The sequence below is a fragment of the Moschus berezovskii genome, chromosome 28 (genome assembly GCF_049115385.1).
Source record: "Moschus berezovskii isolate FMDL1 chromosome 28, NW_MosBer_1.0, whole genome shotgun sequence".
In the NCBI taxonomy this organism is placed as follows: domain Eukaryota; kingdom Metazoa; phylum Chordata; class Mammalia; order Artiodactyla; family Moschidae; genus Moschus; species Moschus berezovskii.
In genome coordinates this window covers 26,005,846-26,022,117 of record NC_142487.1, presented here as the reverse complement: position 1 = coordinate 26,022,117, position 16,272 = coordinate 26,005,846, and the positions used below count along the sequence as shown (strand labels likewise).

General features: G+C 43.0%; 1 protein-coding gene across 15 annotated transcripts in view; it reads right to left on the bottom strand.

Annotated features, from left to right (window-relative positions):
- The window catches only part of NEDD4L (NEDD4 like E3 ubiquitin protein ligase), a 368,536-nt gene that overhangs the window by 61,780 nt on the left and 290,484 nt on the right, over positions 1–16,272 (bottom strand). For all 15 annotated transcript variants that reach the window (XM_088833450.1, XM_088833453.1, XM_088833454.1 and 12 more), the window contains 5 exons: positions 9,112–9,173; positions 8,848–8,950; positions 6,956–7,122; positions 1,431–1,563; positions 183–359 (listed from right to left, as the gene is read on the bottom strand). In XM_088833450.1, coding sequence (XP_088689576.1) covers positions 183–359; positions 1,431–1,563; positions 6,956–7,122; positions 8,848–8,950; positions 9,112–9,173 — 642 coding nt within the window. The remainder of the gene's footprint in view (positions 1–182; positions 360–1,430; positions 1,564–6,955; positions 7,123–8,847; positions 8,951–9,111; positions 9,174–16,272) is intronic.

Sequence of the window (16,272 nt, the reverse complement as noted above, 5' to 3'; positions counted from 1 at the left end):
GTTTGGTATAGTCTTGCTTCTCCCAGGGAGGAAGGAACTTGGGAAATGTCTAAACTATTTGGGGGCTAGGAGATCCGAGTCGTTATTCGCAAATAAGATTCTCTGAAAAGTGACAAGAGCAACAAAAAAATGTCTGACAAACTATTTGCTTGAATTCTCATTCAAACAAGACTGTGACTTACAATCAAAGACCCAAACTGCTCGCCGTTGGAGTCAGGAGTGACCTGCAGCCTTCTGCTCAGCTCCTCGGACAGATCCTGGGGGCTCGTGCGGGACACGGGCGAGGCTGGTGGCGGGGGCAGTGCCAGGCTGAGCGAGTCTCCGCTCATGTTCACTTCCTCCGAAATGGTCTCCCAAGGCTGCCGGAGAAGAGACGCTGTGGTGAGTGCTGGAACGAGGGACCCTCTCGTCCCCGCCCCTGTAATAACCATCCTAAATGTTGTTCACAGTTACTGAGCACTAAGGAGGCACCCGGTCTTCCCAGCATCCATAAGGAAGATAAGGCTCCCAGCATGATTAACAGATGAGGAAACTGAGGCCGAGGGAGTAACTGCTGCCAGGGGACAGTGACCCAGGGAGGCCTGGCTCCAGGGGCTGTGCTCTCAACCCCTTTATGACAGCACCGCTCTGAGCAGTGGCTTGCTTCTAGCACTGGATACTACCTGCATGGGTTAAAAAATATCCTCAGGAATTTACAATTTTCATGAATTTTCTTTTACTCTAACCACTGAGGATTCACAATGAAAATAGCAGAGATGCTATAAACTGTTAGTAAGCACTGGTATCAAGTAACTTTTAGTGAATTTAATACGGCATCATTCATTTTGCTTTTCCAATTTTGATCACTGGAACATTTTGTGAATGATCTGCCTAACATAAGAATGGATTTCCAGTAAGTAAACAGAGTTGTTAAGGCAGCACCGAAGTTAAGGCAATTGCTAATTTGTTGTTCAATTTATATATATTTTCCCCAGTGATTTGCCATAAGCATTTAAGGGTGGACTTACGAACATTTATGTTCACCCCAATTTGTATTTTTCTTGGTAATAACCTGTTTCATTGTCAAAACTACTCAAAATTATATTTGGTACCCGAAGAAGTTACAGGGCAGGGTTCCTTCAACTGCTCAAAGATGATTACCATGTTGCCATTTAATAAGATATGTTTAGACTCTGGGGAAAAATAAAAGTATGAAGTGAAAATACATTAAGATTAATTAAGTGCTAATAAACGTCATGCACTTTCCTAGTGCGTGCTCGAAGATGGCCTCTAGAAGCAAAGCACTTCCTAAGTTAGTAAATACCCCAATGGTCCTCAACTAGCTAGCGGACTGTGCCTTCACTGAGATAACACCCAGAGCCCACGGACAGGGGGCGCTGCGGGGGTGAGCAGGCGCAGGTCTGCAGGGAGGGAGAAGGCAGGGGCTGCACCTCGGGGCCCTCCCCGCCCTCGCCGGGCTCCGGCTCCAGGTCCTCGCTGATGTGTCTCCGCGAGCGGAAGCGGCGATGCGCGGCCTCCTGGTTGATCTGCCGGATGTTGCTGTCGGACTCGGACGACACGTCCCTGGGCGCACACGGAGCGAGGTGGGGAGACAGAGAACCGGTGTTGATACCTGGCCCTTCAGCCCCAGCCCGAAAGTCACCCAGGGCCCGACGCCGAGCACGACGCAGGGCCCTCACGTTCAACCCCGAGAATCAGCGGGCCACTCAAAGGAGACTCTACCAACAGCTCTTGGCTAGAGTATACTTGCAGGTCGGCTTCACTGAAATAAACACGGTTTTTAAATGCCTCTGCCACAGTATTTTTGAGTATCTTTCAGGGATATACCGTAGCATGTACTTTATAGTGTTTAAGAAAGATGAGAAATCAAAGTCCTCCACCCAGCTGCCCATGAGAAGGGAGGCTTTCTGAAGGAATGACAGGTGAGCTCATGCTTCTGGGCAATCAGTGGCGACCCCTCAAGGAGTCCAGCAATGACAAGGCCCAAACTTTTGGTCATCAGCAATCAACCAGTAAGTACAAACAGTGTAAATTCAAAGCTGGGGTCCCCAGGGAACGTTCCCGATTCAACATGAACTTTTTTGGCTGCTGCGGGTTTCATTTTGACAGAACCTCACAATCATGACACTTTTTAAAGTCCACTTTTAAACTCCCATTAAACTCTATTTTAAAATTCACACAAACATCAGGCAATTACCTCCCAAATCAAGTAGGATCTGAAGAACGCTGTAACTTCACAGTCCTTTTTTTTTTTTTTGTCATATAACTCTTAATTTAGGATTTGAAAAGCACTGATTCCATCTTTAAAACTTCTGCAGAAAATTACAGGCAATTCTCCTTTGGGAGAAATATTACTTGGAGGCTTTTAAAGTAGAGGTTTAAATGTCAAAATGTTTTTCAGAGAAAACGTTTACAGACTCTTTCAATAAGACACTATGATGTTGCAAATTAATATTTCACAATAGCGGAAAACATTATTTCAGACTAACTGAAATCCAGTATTAATCAAGGGCCCTCATTATAGATTCTCCTTAAAACATAGGTTTTAAGACATTCTAATGCAGTCTCAGGCATGCTATCTTCCCCCAAAAGAGCCTACTGGGCCCTGTAACAGTGAACAGCCTGCCATAAGCAGCACTATTTGCAAATAAATAGGTAACTCTGTATCACCCTAAGAGTCTGAATAGTTCCACTAAAAATCTTCACAAGTTTTAGCTTTACTGGTAAAGTGACAGTATGAGGTTGGCTTCTATTTAATCCATATTAAGTCAATAACTCTAGTTATTTAGATCTAAATGAAGTTTTACTGTATGTACACAACACATACATAAATTCTTAAAACCTCACAGAAATACCTATTTTGCATATTTTATAGCTGTATTAAACTATATCTGAAAAAAATCCCATAATTAAGGCCACAAAGAATTAAAATCAAGGGACACACAAGGCATGCTAATACAATTTATGAAACGACCAAAACAAAATGATAAAAAAATAACACTCTCTTAGATATGTTAGAAAATATAATATTATCTTTAGGATTTTACACTGCTACAGTGATTTTTACAGCATATTCAATTCAATTTCACTTGATAATGGCTTTACTTAAAAACACTGTATATATAAAAGTTTTATAAAAATTTTGTATCTTCACTTGAATGTCAGTTGTCACCGAGTCAACACCACATGCGTGTTCTGGGTTGTAACACACACTTGAATTGTTACACGGATTTCAGAGAGGTTGAGGAGAATAAGGTTTAATATTACTGTATCTGCATTTTCTCTCTGAGAAGTATTTAAAATTCCATTATTCTGAAAAAGCATTTTTTTTAAAGGGGCATTTAAAATCAATTATGTTAATCCTCCTTATACAACATGCTTGAATAATTAGTAATCAGTGTGAACTAGAAACAACTAAAAAGCATAAAGAAGAAAGATGCCTCTGATTCTGAAATTCCAAGTCTGGGCTTTTTTATGGTCTTCAGTGACAAAATGAAAATATTCATATGAAGGAGGCCTTTGGCCCTTAATTAAGCAATTGAATGAGAGGGTTGATGAAACTGACAGTAAGTTTAAATGGTCACTAATGGGAAAACGAACATTTAAAAACAGGTCGGAGCTGACAAAACAGAAACATGATTTTACTGGGGGCAGGGAAAAAACAACTTAAGGAGTGGCTCTTTCAATTTTCTTCATTCATGAATTTCAGATACATATTTTTCATTTGACTTTCACATGAAATATACAAATTAATAAAGACAAGAAAAACCATACATTTATCAAATTCAGTGCCAATTAAGATCAGTGCATGGGATCATTTACATCCTATCAGTGACTGTCAGTGACAAATGATGACCTGAGTCATCAAGAGATGATTAAATGATTGCTAAGATGGGAGAAGTACAAAGTGGTTTAGAAAGAAGTACTAAAAATGAGTTAAAATGAGTGTTTCACAAGTTCATCTTCATTTATAGTCTTAATACAATTCCTTCATCATGTTTTTGAACTTCTGCTTTTAACAGTAAAGTTTATAGTTTACATTTAAATAGGACAAGGACAAATCTAAAATTAAAGGTGTTTTAAAAAGCCACCATCTGACTTGAGAGACCTGGGGGAGTGTTCTAATCTCCGCATCCAGTCCCCAACAGGTCACTAAACCAGGCGTCTGTACCCACTTTCAGAAACGACTCGTCTGCGGGCACTCTTTCAGTTAACAGCTCCTGCTTTGTGCCAGGTGCCGCGGTTGATCTGTGAGGAGGAAACCCGTCCCCACTCGCACAGGCAGCAAGAGAATTATGTGCTCTGCGTCCTCACGGGAAAGCATCCAGCTTTCAGACAGATTGGGACAGAAGAGGTCTGGCTCTCCCAGAGGAAGAAACAGGAGGCTGACATCTGAAGGCTGCTGAGGGGAGAGGCACTTTCAGGTTTTGTTTTTCTGGAGGGGACTGAGGGGCAGCACACCCACAGGGCCCAGGAGAGAAAGTCCTCAAGAGCAGCCTGCATGATCAGATGCTCTGTGTGGATGACTGTGGGCGGCGAGAGGCAAGGAGGGCAGGACCCTGTAAGAACAGCCTGAGGGCAACGGGATGTCCGGGAGGACTTGGCAGGGGCTGGAGTCTGGAGCGCAGGTCCGGGTAAGCAAACTGGGTAAGAACTGAGACTCCCCAGGAGGGCCATCATCCTCTGTAGAATATGACCATCACTTCATTATCTGACTTCCTCAGCTCAGATACAGCCTTTTAATAAAGACACTTGTTAATACCCACCCCCTATCCCTGGAGTGCTTGTAGGATTCTGTGAAAACTGATTTATGAACAAAATCATGTTTCAATTAAAACAACAGTTTTAAATCATCTGGAGTGCTTGAGGGCTCTGGTCAAGCCAAATCAAGTTAAGGACCAAGAACTTCAAATTCTCAAATGGTTCAGACAGGAGGTTATCATGGAAACCGACCCTTTTCCCTCATCTGAGTTTTCTCTTGCTTTCTAGACGCTGTGCCTGATGGGAAGGAGGCAGTCAGTAAGTCGCACCCAGACCTCTGCAAATGTCCCTTCCGATGAGCCACCTGTGCAGACCATCACGCCACTGACATCTCCCTAAACTACATGTGAACCTGAACTTGGAAGAACCACAGTTTCCCAATTTGTTTTTGGACTCCTGAGGAGCCAGCATTTATATAAGTTACAGCTTTTGTTTTGGCTCAGTTCTACAGGACACTGAAGGTGGTGTGTTTAAAAAAATGTATGAAGTGTTCCTTAGGGATTTCTTCGTTAGTTTCACCACTCTGAGGCAGAGAAAGTAAAAACTGTTCCCATTTACTCCCCAAACACAGACTTTGGTCTGCATAATTATTCACGACAGTGACCATTTCTCTCTATGTATCTTGGTTATTAGTCTCTGTGAGCTGCTAGTGGTCACTTTTTTTTTTTTTTTACAGAGGTCACATGACACTAGGGCCCCCATAAAGTGTTATTTTCAGATACTGTTTTCCTATGACCTTTAACAAAGGTAGATAAAGGTACTTTGCTCAGGGTGTTGCTACCAAGAATCTTTTGATCACTACATGTAACCAAGTCCAAGGCGGTTACTTTTTTCTTAAACTACAAATGAATAGTCAAATGACTTAAAACAGTTTTAACAGCTTTGGTCATTGATTAAAGGGAAATAGTAAAAACAAATCAATTAATTAAAAAACCAACGAAACCATCTCCATTTATATTTCTATGTGGAAAAAATTATAACAAAGAAGAGCGTGACATCATCTGGATGTTGGGATACTATACTGTCCTGGCAGCAATGAGCTGGTGCTCATGCTAGGTGGTCCAAAGCTGACCACGGATGCCTGATATTAACGAGAACCCACTTAGGGGCTTAGGAAGGACTGGCCTTCACTGTTGCGGATTCTGCAAGTTTTCCTCTAAATCAAACAACACCTAGACTAGACTGCTTGGGCAACCCTTCCCGCCCCACAGTCTTACGCAGACGACCGTTGCAATTTCTAAAGACAAAAGGGTTATTGACAACACCATCCATCACAAGTGTTAGCTTGCTAACACTTGTTCAAAAACCATCATCAGCTAATTTCCTTCAGAGTCTGGGTTAAACAGAAAATTATCTCACCTGATATACTTGCCTTTATTCATACTGAAAAGTATACAATTTACTGATAATTACTTCCTTAACTTGGCTGCCGGGGAGCTCACCTTTTCTAGGATAGCCTTTTCCTTTTAAATTTTTAGTATTTGTTTTTGTCTTTTATTGTATATTAATAGTTTTAGGTCTTGCTGTATACTATCATTTAAAAACAAGCTGCTTCAAATCCTTTTTCACAGTCTTGAGGTTTAATTAGTGTTTGCTATTATTAAACCAAAATCCAGTGAACAAAATAATAATCAATTCACTGTGTCCCTGAGGCTGGCGAGGGACTCGAACAAAGAGTGTTACCAACTGTGAGTTAGCAGCCCTCCCACCTGCTTCTAATGATATCACGGGGGTGATCTATTTCTCAAAAAGGGGAAAAAAAAAGTTTTGAGAGGGTTTCTAAATCAAATAATTATGGAATAAAACTCCAAAAAGTTAAAGAGGAAATGGTACAGCCAATATGTTTGCTGAAACTGAAGAAGGGAGCAGAGATGTAATCACCATGATTAAGCTAAACCTAAGAAAAATGACCTTGGTTTTACATCTCGTGAATCTACATAAAGATGACATGAAAAATAAATTAGTGCACATTTACAGTAGGAGACCACGATACGGAGGCCAAAGCTTCTTTATAACCTGATAGGTTCTGGTAGGCTCCCATGCCCTCTAACTACACCAAGAGGATTCCCGCCGCAACGCACAGCCACGCGCGTGCACTTATGGAAGACGTGCTTGCCAGCTTTGTCCCAAAGCGCTGCTGCGTGGCATGTGTCTGCAGAGCGTGGGATCACTCGCGACCGCGGACAGGACTCACAGGAGGCTGGGTCGGTGCCACTGGGTGGTCCGGTTGTTGTGGTTGACGTAGTACGTGCGGCCCAGGTTGTCCACTTTCTCCTCCCACCCAGGGGGCAGCGGCGGCGGGGGCAGCTCCTCCTGATGCTGAGAAGCCGCATCATTGGAGTCGACGACTTCCCACCCAGGCTGTGGGACAGAAGACAGGGAGGGGCATCAGGCTGGTTCTCTGGTTCCAGGGCACCAGTGCCCTTCGTCCTCGCTCCTGTGGGCTCCGGCAGTGGCTTCATGCGCCATGTTTCAAGAAATGCTCAAAACAAGGCAGAAAAAATGTCAATTCAAAGAGAGTCACAAAAACGCTCTGAGCCACGGCCACGAACTGCACTGCTGTCCCCGAGGACAGCAGTGTGGGTCGTGACATGGATGGGGATCCAAGCCCCTCCATTACCTAAGTAACGTAGCCCCTGAGTAACCTAGCCCCTCATGTTCCCTAAGCCCCATTACGGTCTTTCATAGTTCGTGTTTGTTATTTTGACCTGATGGCCTCCGAGGCTGTACAAAGCCATGCCGATCATATGGGTCATGCTACAGCTGTCATCTTTTCAACACCTCCTGAAGGTAGGAGGGGGCTGGGAAGATGAGCCTCACAGCATGTGCGCTCTTGCAGACACCACGGGCGGGCCACCAGGAGGCCCGGGGCGCTCTTGCTCCCCAGGCAGGACCACGGGAAGGTGGCCCCCAGAGGAGGGGGAGCTCCCTGGCGCCCCTCTAGGGAGGACGAGCACACATGGCGGCCAGGAACAGCCTGGAATCTCCCTTTTCCTACTCGGCCATTCCCCACCTGCTGCTGCCGTGTCAGCAGCCTTCACGGTCCCGGAGTCAGAGGTACTCTTTTGCAACACATATTTTCGGCATTAAGTATTCCTTCCTGACATCCCCTAGTAAAGTCACTGGAAAATTAACTAATTCACAGTTGGAAAGCTGGAGGAGTGTTAAAAAAAAAAATTCCTTGGATTCAAGATAAAAATATGTGGATGTGCTTATGAAATCTTAACAGTCAAGACTACCTACCACCCACTTCAGTCCTTCTCCTAGAGACAGATGAAAGCCTGCACATGAAATACTGCTTGGAAATATGACCTCTGGGTCTGGGGGACGGGTGCAGTTACTGGCCCATAATGCATTCTTCACACACCATGTATATGCAACAGCTGCAAACAGATGTGTGAACAGGCCACAGAGAGGGCTCGTGAACGGACATTCCTGGAACAACACGAGAATGTGTCCAATGAAACAGCCCGGGCTGGAGCCTGTGCCGCGAAGGTCCGACAGGACCCACGGTAGACATACATGATGAGAAAGTGAAAAGGTGGTGTTTTCTTTTTTAACTTGCCAAGACGGAACAAAAGAAAATTCCAAAAGAAAATTCCTCTGGACAGCTAATTGCGGAACGGCCTATCTAGAGGAGAGCTTTTCTAAAGCACGCTCTCACCTACAGGCCAAGCGGGTAAGAAACTTGGAACAGCCTCTACATCATTCTACCCACTTTGAAGCAATTCCAAGTGCTACAGGGAATTTACTAAGCGCTGAAAATCCAAAGAAATAAGAGAATTAAATATGTGGGGGAGAATTTCACACAGTGGTGGGGCTGTTAATAGAACATGGGTTAGAGCAGTTCATAAATAGACACGTCTTTGATGATTAGTGTTTTAAGGTAAAATGAAAAGCTTACCTTTTTTTTTTTTGGTAAAAGAAAACATATTGGTGGATCCGTGGAAGATGCAGATTCATGAACACATTTAAGTTCCTTCATATTTAGAAACATTTAGTTCCTTACATTATAAACCCTTCATGTAAACTATCCGCATGCTCCTGGGGAGGCAAACGGACCACGGCCTGGAGCGCCCAGCTTACCTCCATCTCATCCCGCTGCTCGCTGTTCTCTTCATCTTGGCCTCCATTTTTGGGCATATAGGCCATTTTCAATCGCAAAAATCCCTTAACCCGAGATTTATGACTGCATGATGGAAGAAAAATTTGTTACAAAGGATGTGACTTGGTTTGACACTTCGTATTTATGATGCTTTAAACAGATGTAATCAGTTAATATGTTGAAATCTTCCTCAGAGAAAACCAAGGCCAAAGCATAAAGAATGACTTGCAGCCTAAAACTCTTACCTTCTTGGTCGTAGGAGAAAGTCCTTGAACGTGTAGGGTCGCTCCATGGTTGGATCTTCTGTCTAAAGGAAGAGAAAGTAAGTTTCGGTGTTCCTGAGGGTCTCGTTTTTCACATCCACTCAACCAGACTACCAAGAACGCACTTGCATGTCTTAGAATGTGCTCGGCAAAAACAGAGTTGGTTCCTCAGACAGTACTTGATGATTAACTACACATTTCATAGGTCACAGAACTTTATCTCCTCAAGACCCGCTAGATGTCACTATCAACACCCATTTTTTAGGAGCCAACCCAGCCTTCCACAAATTTACAAAATTATAGCTGTTACTGCCAAGTGTAATTTCTAACTGCTGGGTGCAGGCCTCAATCTCATGCTGCTGATTAACTCTGGAGAACCAGGGGTCACTGGTGCCTGCCTGTCCCTTGTGATTCAAGAAATCTAAGAGTGAGGTTAACGTGAAAATATGCAAGATCGATCTGTGAGTGCAATTTTACTTTACTTTTAACATTAAAATACATCCTCAGCCTCGGATAACTGAAAGAGCATCTCCTCTACCAAGACTGTCCTCGGTAGCAACGTCCATCAACCTTTTGCTGGTGCTTATTTCAAGAAGCTATGAATGTAATTTTGGTATTTATTCATTTTAAATAGAAATCAGTATTTTGTTGTGCAAAATCAGAGGTCAAAGCAAGTAGGAAAAGAAATGTTCCTATATCATTAATTTAAAAATACACCAAGGGGGCTTTATTCCAGGAATGCAAGGATTCTTCAGTATTCACAAATCAATCAAAGTGATACAGCATATTAACAAACAGAAAGATAAAAACCACATGATTATCTCAACAGATGCAGAGAAAGCCTTTGACAAAATTCAACACCCATTTATGATAAAAAACTCTCCAGAAACCAGGCATAGAAGGACCATACTTCAACATAATAAAAGCCATATATGACAAACCCACAGCAAACATTACCCTCAATGGCAAAAAATTGAAAGCATTTCCTCTAAAATCAGGAATAAGGCAAGGGTGCCCACTCTCACCATTACTATTCAACATAGTTTTGAAAGTCCTAGCCACAGCAATCAGAGAAAAAAAAGAAAAATTAATACACAGAAATCCCTTGCATTCTTAATACACTAACAATGAAAAAACAGAAAGAGAAATTAAGGAAACAATCCCATTCACCACTGCAATAAAAAGAATAAAATACTTAGGAATTTACCTAAAGAAACAAAAGACCTATATAAATAAAACTATAAAACACTGATGAAAGAAATCAAAGAGGACACAAATAGATGGTGAAATGTAGCATGTTCATGGATTGGTAGAATCAATACAGTGAAAATTGTATACTACCCAAAGCAATCTATAGATTCAACACAATCCCTATCAAGCTACCAATGGTATTTTTCACAGAACTAGAACAAATAATTTCACAATTTGTATGGAAACACAAAAAACTTCGAATAGCCAAAGTAATCTTGAGAAAGAATGGAAGTGGAGGAATCAAGCTTCCTGACTTCAGACTGTACGACAATGCTACAGTCATCAAGACAGTATGGTACTGGCACAAAGACAGAAATATAGGTCAATGAAATAGAAAGCCCAGAGATAAATCCATGCTTCTACGGACACCTTATCTTTGACAAAGGAGGCAAAAATAGACAATGGAGAAATGACAATCTCTTTAACAAGTGGTGCTGGGAAAACTGGTCAACCATGTGTAAAAGAATGAAACTAAAAATCTTCTAACACCATACACAAAAACTCAAAATGGGTTAAAGATCTAATGTAAGACCAGAAACTATAAAACTCTTAGAGGAAAATATAGGCAGAACACTCTCTGACATAAATCACAGCAGGATCCTCTATGACACACCTCCCAGAGTAATGGAAATAAAAACAAAAATAAACAAATGGAACCTAATTAAACTTAAAAATTTCTGCACAACAAAGGAAACTATAAGCAAGGTGAAAAGGCAGCCTTCAGAATGGGAGAAAATAATAGCAACTGAAACAACTGACAAAGAATTAAACTCCAAAATATACAAGCAGCCCATGCAGCTCAAACCAGAAAAACGAACAACCCAATCAGAACATGGGCCGAAGAACTAAACAGACATTTCTCCAAAGAAGACGTACGGATGGCTAACAAACACATGCAAAGATGCCCAACATCGCTCATTATTAGAGAAATGCAAATCAAAACCACAATGAGGTATCATCTCACGCTGGTCAGAATGGTCACCATCGAAAGGTCTACAAACAGTAAATGCTGGAGAGGGTATGGAGAAAAGGGAACTCTTTTACACTGTTGGTGGGAATGCAAACTGGGATAGCCACTATGGAGAACAAGGTGGAGATTCCTTGTAAAACTGGAAACAGAACTCCCATATGACTGAGGAAACACGTACTGCACTCAAACCGAGGAAACAGGAATTGAAACAGACATGTACACCCCAATGTTCACTGCAGCACCGTTCACAATAGCGAGGACATGCAAACAGCCTAGATGCCCATCGGCAGACAAGTGGATAAGTAAGGTGTGGTCCATACACACAATGGACTATCACTCAGCTATAAAAAAGAACACATTTGAGTCAGTTCTAATGAGGTGGATGAAACTGAAACCTATTATACAGAGTGAAGTAAGTCAGAAAAAGAAATACCAATACAGTATATTAACACATATGTATGAAACTTATAAAGATGGTAACGACAGTCCTATATGCAAGGCAGCAAAAGAGACACAGATGAACAGACTTTTTGACTGCATGGGGGAAGGCGAGGGTGGGATGATTTGCGAGAATAGCATCAAAACATGTATATTATGATATGTAACACAGATGACCAGTGCAAGTTCTATGCATGAAGCAGGGCACTCAAAGCCAGTGCTCTGGGACAACCTAGAAGGATGGGATGAGGAGGGAGGCGGGAGAGGGGTTCAGGATGGGGGACACATGCGCACCTGTGGCTGATTCATGTTGATGTATGGCAGAAGTCACCCCAATGCTGTAAAGTAATTAGCCTCCAATTAAAGTAAACTAATTATTGCCAACATCCGCTGGATCATGGAGAAAGCAAGAGAGTTTCAGAAAAACATCTATTTCTGCTTCATTGACTATGCCAAAGCCTTTGACTGTGTGGATCATAATAAACTGTGGAACATTCTGAAAGAGATGGGAATCCCAGACCACCTGACCTGCCTCTTGAGAAACCTGTATGCAGGTCAGGAAGCAACAGTTAGAACTGGACATGGAACAACAGACTGGTTCCAAATAGGAAAAGGTGTACGTCAAGGTTGTATATTGTCACCTTGCTTATTTAACTTATATGCAGAGTACATCATGAGGAACGCTGGGCTGGAAGAAGCACAAGCTGGAATCAAGATTGCTGGGAGAAATATCAATAACCTCAGATATGCAGATGACACCACTCTTATGGCAGAAAGTGAAGAGGAACTCAAAAGCCTCTTGATGAAAGTGAAAGAGGAGAGTGAAAAGGTTGGTTTGAAGCTCAACATTCAGAAAACAAAGATCATGGCATCTGGTCCCATCACTTCATGGGAAATAGATGGAAAAACAGTGGAAACAGTGTCAGACTTTGTTTTTTTGGGCTCCAAAATCACTGCAGATGCTGATTGCAGCCGTGAAATTAAAAGACGCTTGCTCCTTGGAAAGTAATGACCAACCTTGATAATGTATTAAAAAGCAGAGACATTACTTTGCCAACCAAGGTCCGTCTAGTCAAGGCAATGGTTTTTCCCGTGGTCATGTATGGATGTGAGAGTTGGACTGTGAAGAAGGCTGATCGCCGAAGAATCGATGCTTTTGAACTGTGGTGTTGGAGAAGACTCTTGAGAGTCCCTTATACTGCAAGGAGATCCAACCAGTCCATTCTAAAGGAGATCAATCCTGGATGTTCATTGGAGGGACTGATGCTAAAGCTGAAATTGCAATACTTTGGCCACCTCATGCGATGAGTTGACTCACTGGAAAAGACTCTGATGCTGGGAAAGGTTGGGGGCGGGAGGAGAAGGGGACGACGGAGAATGAGATGGCTGGATGGCATCACCGACTCTGTGGACATGAGTTTGAGTGAACTCCGGGAGTTGGTGATGGACAGGGAGGCCTGGCGTGCTGTGATTCATGGGGTCGCGGAGAGTCGGACACGACTGAGCGACTGAACTGAACTGAACTGAACTGAATTAAAAAATTAAGTGATGCAGTAAGGGCAGACCACAAGTCATAGTATTTTCTAGAATTACTATGTAGACTTTTACATACCTTGCAGCCTGAGTTGGATGTAATTGTGTGTAAGAGCAGGGACAGATCTAGGTTCAAAGCCTGGTTATAGCACTAATAACATTGTTGCTTACTTTCTTTTAACTTCAGTTTCTTTGTCTATAAAATGGAAATGTTTGTGCTTATTATTAGAATGTTGTGAGGCTTGAGTGAGTCAATGTATGTAAATCCACAGTGACTGGTATGTTCAAACATAGCAGCTATTACTAGTAGGAATAAAACTAATATTTTTATTGAAATAAATATGAAATAAATAATACTTTTATTTCAAAAAATAAAAATACTATATGTAGTAAAACTTCAAATACCTAGGCTCTTTAATTAAACACAATTTAAAATACCTTTGCAGCAAGAAGGACAAACCACAGCAAAATGATTTATTATAAGTCAGAAGGGTATGTGTGTGCATATATATTTGTAATATTATCTTTGATAACATTCTCTGCTTTAAACTTTCAGTGGTTTCCTACTCTGCTTATAATAGGCTAAAAATTCTTCCCTGTGGACCCACAAGATTAAACACAGTCTGCTTCTTCATTATCTCTAATCTCACTGGGAACCAGTCTCTGCATTCACCCCGACACCACTGGGAGACGGCGAAGGACAAGGAAGCCTTGTGTGCTGCAGTCCCTGGGGTCACAAGGAGTCAGCCGTGACTGAGTGACTGAACCATCACCAGCCGTCCTGACCCCATCTGTCCTGCGGGCACGTTGTCTAATCCCGTCCTCGCAGGTCCTTCTGCTGGACAGCCCTGGCTCAGACGGCACCGGCAGTCTCCACTTTGCCTTCCAGGTGCAGAATCCCAAGTCACATCCTCAGACATCGCATCCTAAGTCCCCATCACAGCCTCCCTTTATCCTCCTCAAACGCAGCATCCTGATTTATCTCCCTCCTTTTCACTATATTATTATCATGCTTATTTATATATTTACCGGTTTATCATCCTATCACCTAGAGAACGTTTCCGTGGGAGATCAGAGACTCGGATCTGCCTGCCACTGTATTCTTGGTGCCAAGAGCACTGTCTGGCATGAAGCAAGAGCGAAGTAGCTGATTAATCCACCTGATCTACAGTGAACTGCTAAGGCTACAAAAATCCACCCTCACTAAGCAAAGTCGGCGACATTCTCGAGACTTTTTTCTGAAGTCAGAGCTCACAGGGACTCTAAAAACAGAACTGTCCATACACTACACAGTTTAAATGACAAACACCATGTAGACCCAGAGGCAGACATCCTAGGTCTGTGTTCTGGCTTTGCTCCCTACAAAGCCACGTGGCCAAGGGCAAGGTCTTTCTCTCTCTGTGCCTCAGTGCCCTCATCCAGAGTGGGGCAGTAACAGGAGCTTACAGAATTGTGACAATTAAATCAGTCAACTGAGCTGGTCCATAAAAAGCCCTCACAAGGGTTCCTGGCACACTTGACAAACGTCGGCCATTATCATTGTCAGTCAATTCTACATTTTCATGTCACTTGTGAACAATGTCAATTCAGGGCTCTGCAATAAAGACAGGGCATTAGAAGATGAGAATTCACCCCCATGCAAGTTCTCCAGCATGAACAAGATGGCAATCTCTAACAACAGGATTCCTCCTGGCACTATTCAGGTTCCTCCAGTCCCTGGAGAAAAGCCCAGGGGAGACTCCCCGAGAGTGTTTCGGGAGGAAGCCATCTCAAACAGGTTGATGCTAACAGCACGAGTGGCCGAAACAGATGCTGCTGCCCCCTACCCCAGGCCACCAGCATTCAAAGAAATCTTTTGGTTACACAGCAATTTTACCTTATAAAGATTCATTGCTTTAAACAGAACTGCAGTTACTTTGACATATGTAATGCGAAAAATAACTGTGGGCAAGTGGAAGGGAACGGCCTTCTCAGGACCCTAGTCTCAAAAGAGGGATGCACTGGCTAAAAGCACCCAAGCCTCAGACTGAGCCCCTCTGCCCCCTGACTGCACCACAGATCAATGTTAGAGACCTCTGGTCTGGTCAGCCTGCAGATCGATGGGCAAGTCACCGACCTCTGTGCGCCTAGGGGTCCCCACCCGTAAAATACAGGGAATGGACAAGTGGTCTCTGAAGTCCCTCTAAGCTCAATGATACTGAATTCTGTACACGCAAGAGAGAACCTTTACCCTGGTACCAGCTGGAATTATAAGAGGGGTGCTCATCATTCGAGCTACCTTCAAGTACAGTTAAGATGACAAATAACAGCGCTACCACCCCGACGCCGCTCACTGTGGGAAAGCTGTAAATTCAAGCTGACCTGGTTGCCTGGAGTGGCACCTGACTGAAACAAGAGAAACTCATGTTTTTAAACAGCTCTGTCTACCTCCGTATGTCTTCCACAGATACAGAGATTTTACATCTAGGAGGGGTGATGGGAAAGGGCTCAAAGGACAGGGAAGACACTGCCTGAAGCAGCAAGACGAGTTTCAGAGCTGTAAATGGCAAACACCGGCCAGAGACGTCATTCTGTTGTTAATACAAGTCTTGGAGCTATTTTTGTCTCTAAGTAACTATTAAGGAGAAGTCATAAAATATTGTATGAACTTTTGGGGAATGACATACAGACCTGAATAAACATGTAAAAAATGATAGTTTTTCTTAAAAGACAAAGTCAGAGTAGGATAGTTACAGCCATGGTCACCTTTGGTGATGCGCTGGAGAAATGAAATAGAGGAGCTTTGTTTCCACTGCAGGACAGACACCAGGAGAGCAGGGCCACCTTCCTAAAACACGGCCTTTACCTCTGCCACGTGTGCCACGCTGGCCAAGTCTCCCAGGTAACACACACGTCATCGTGGTGGCAGTGCCTCTGCTTAGTGGACGCCATGGACGTCCATGGAAAGCGAA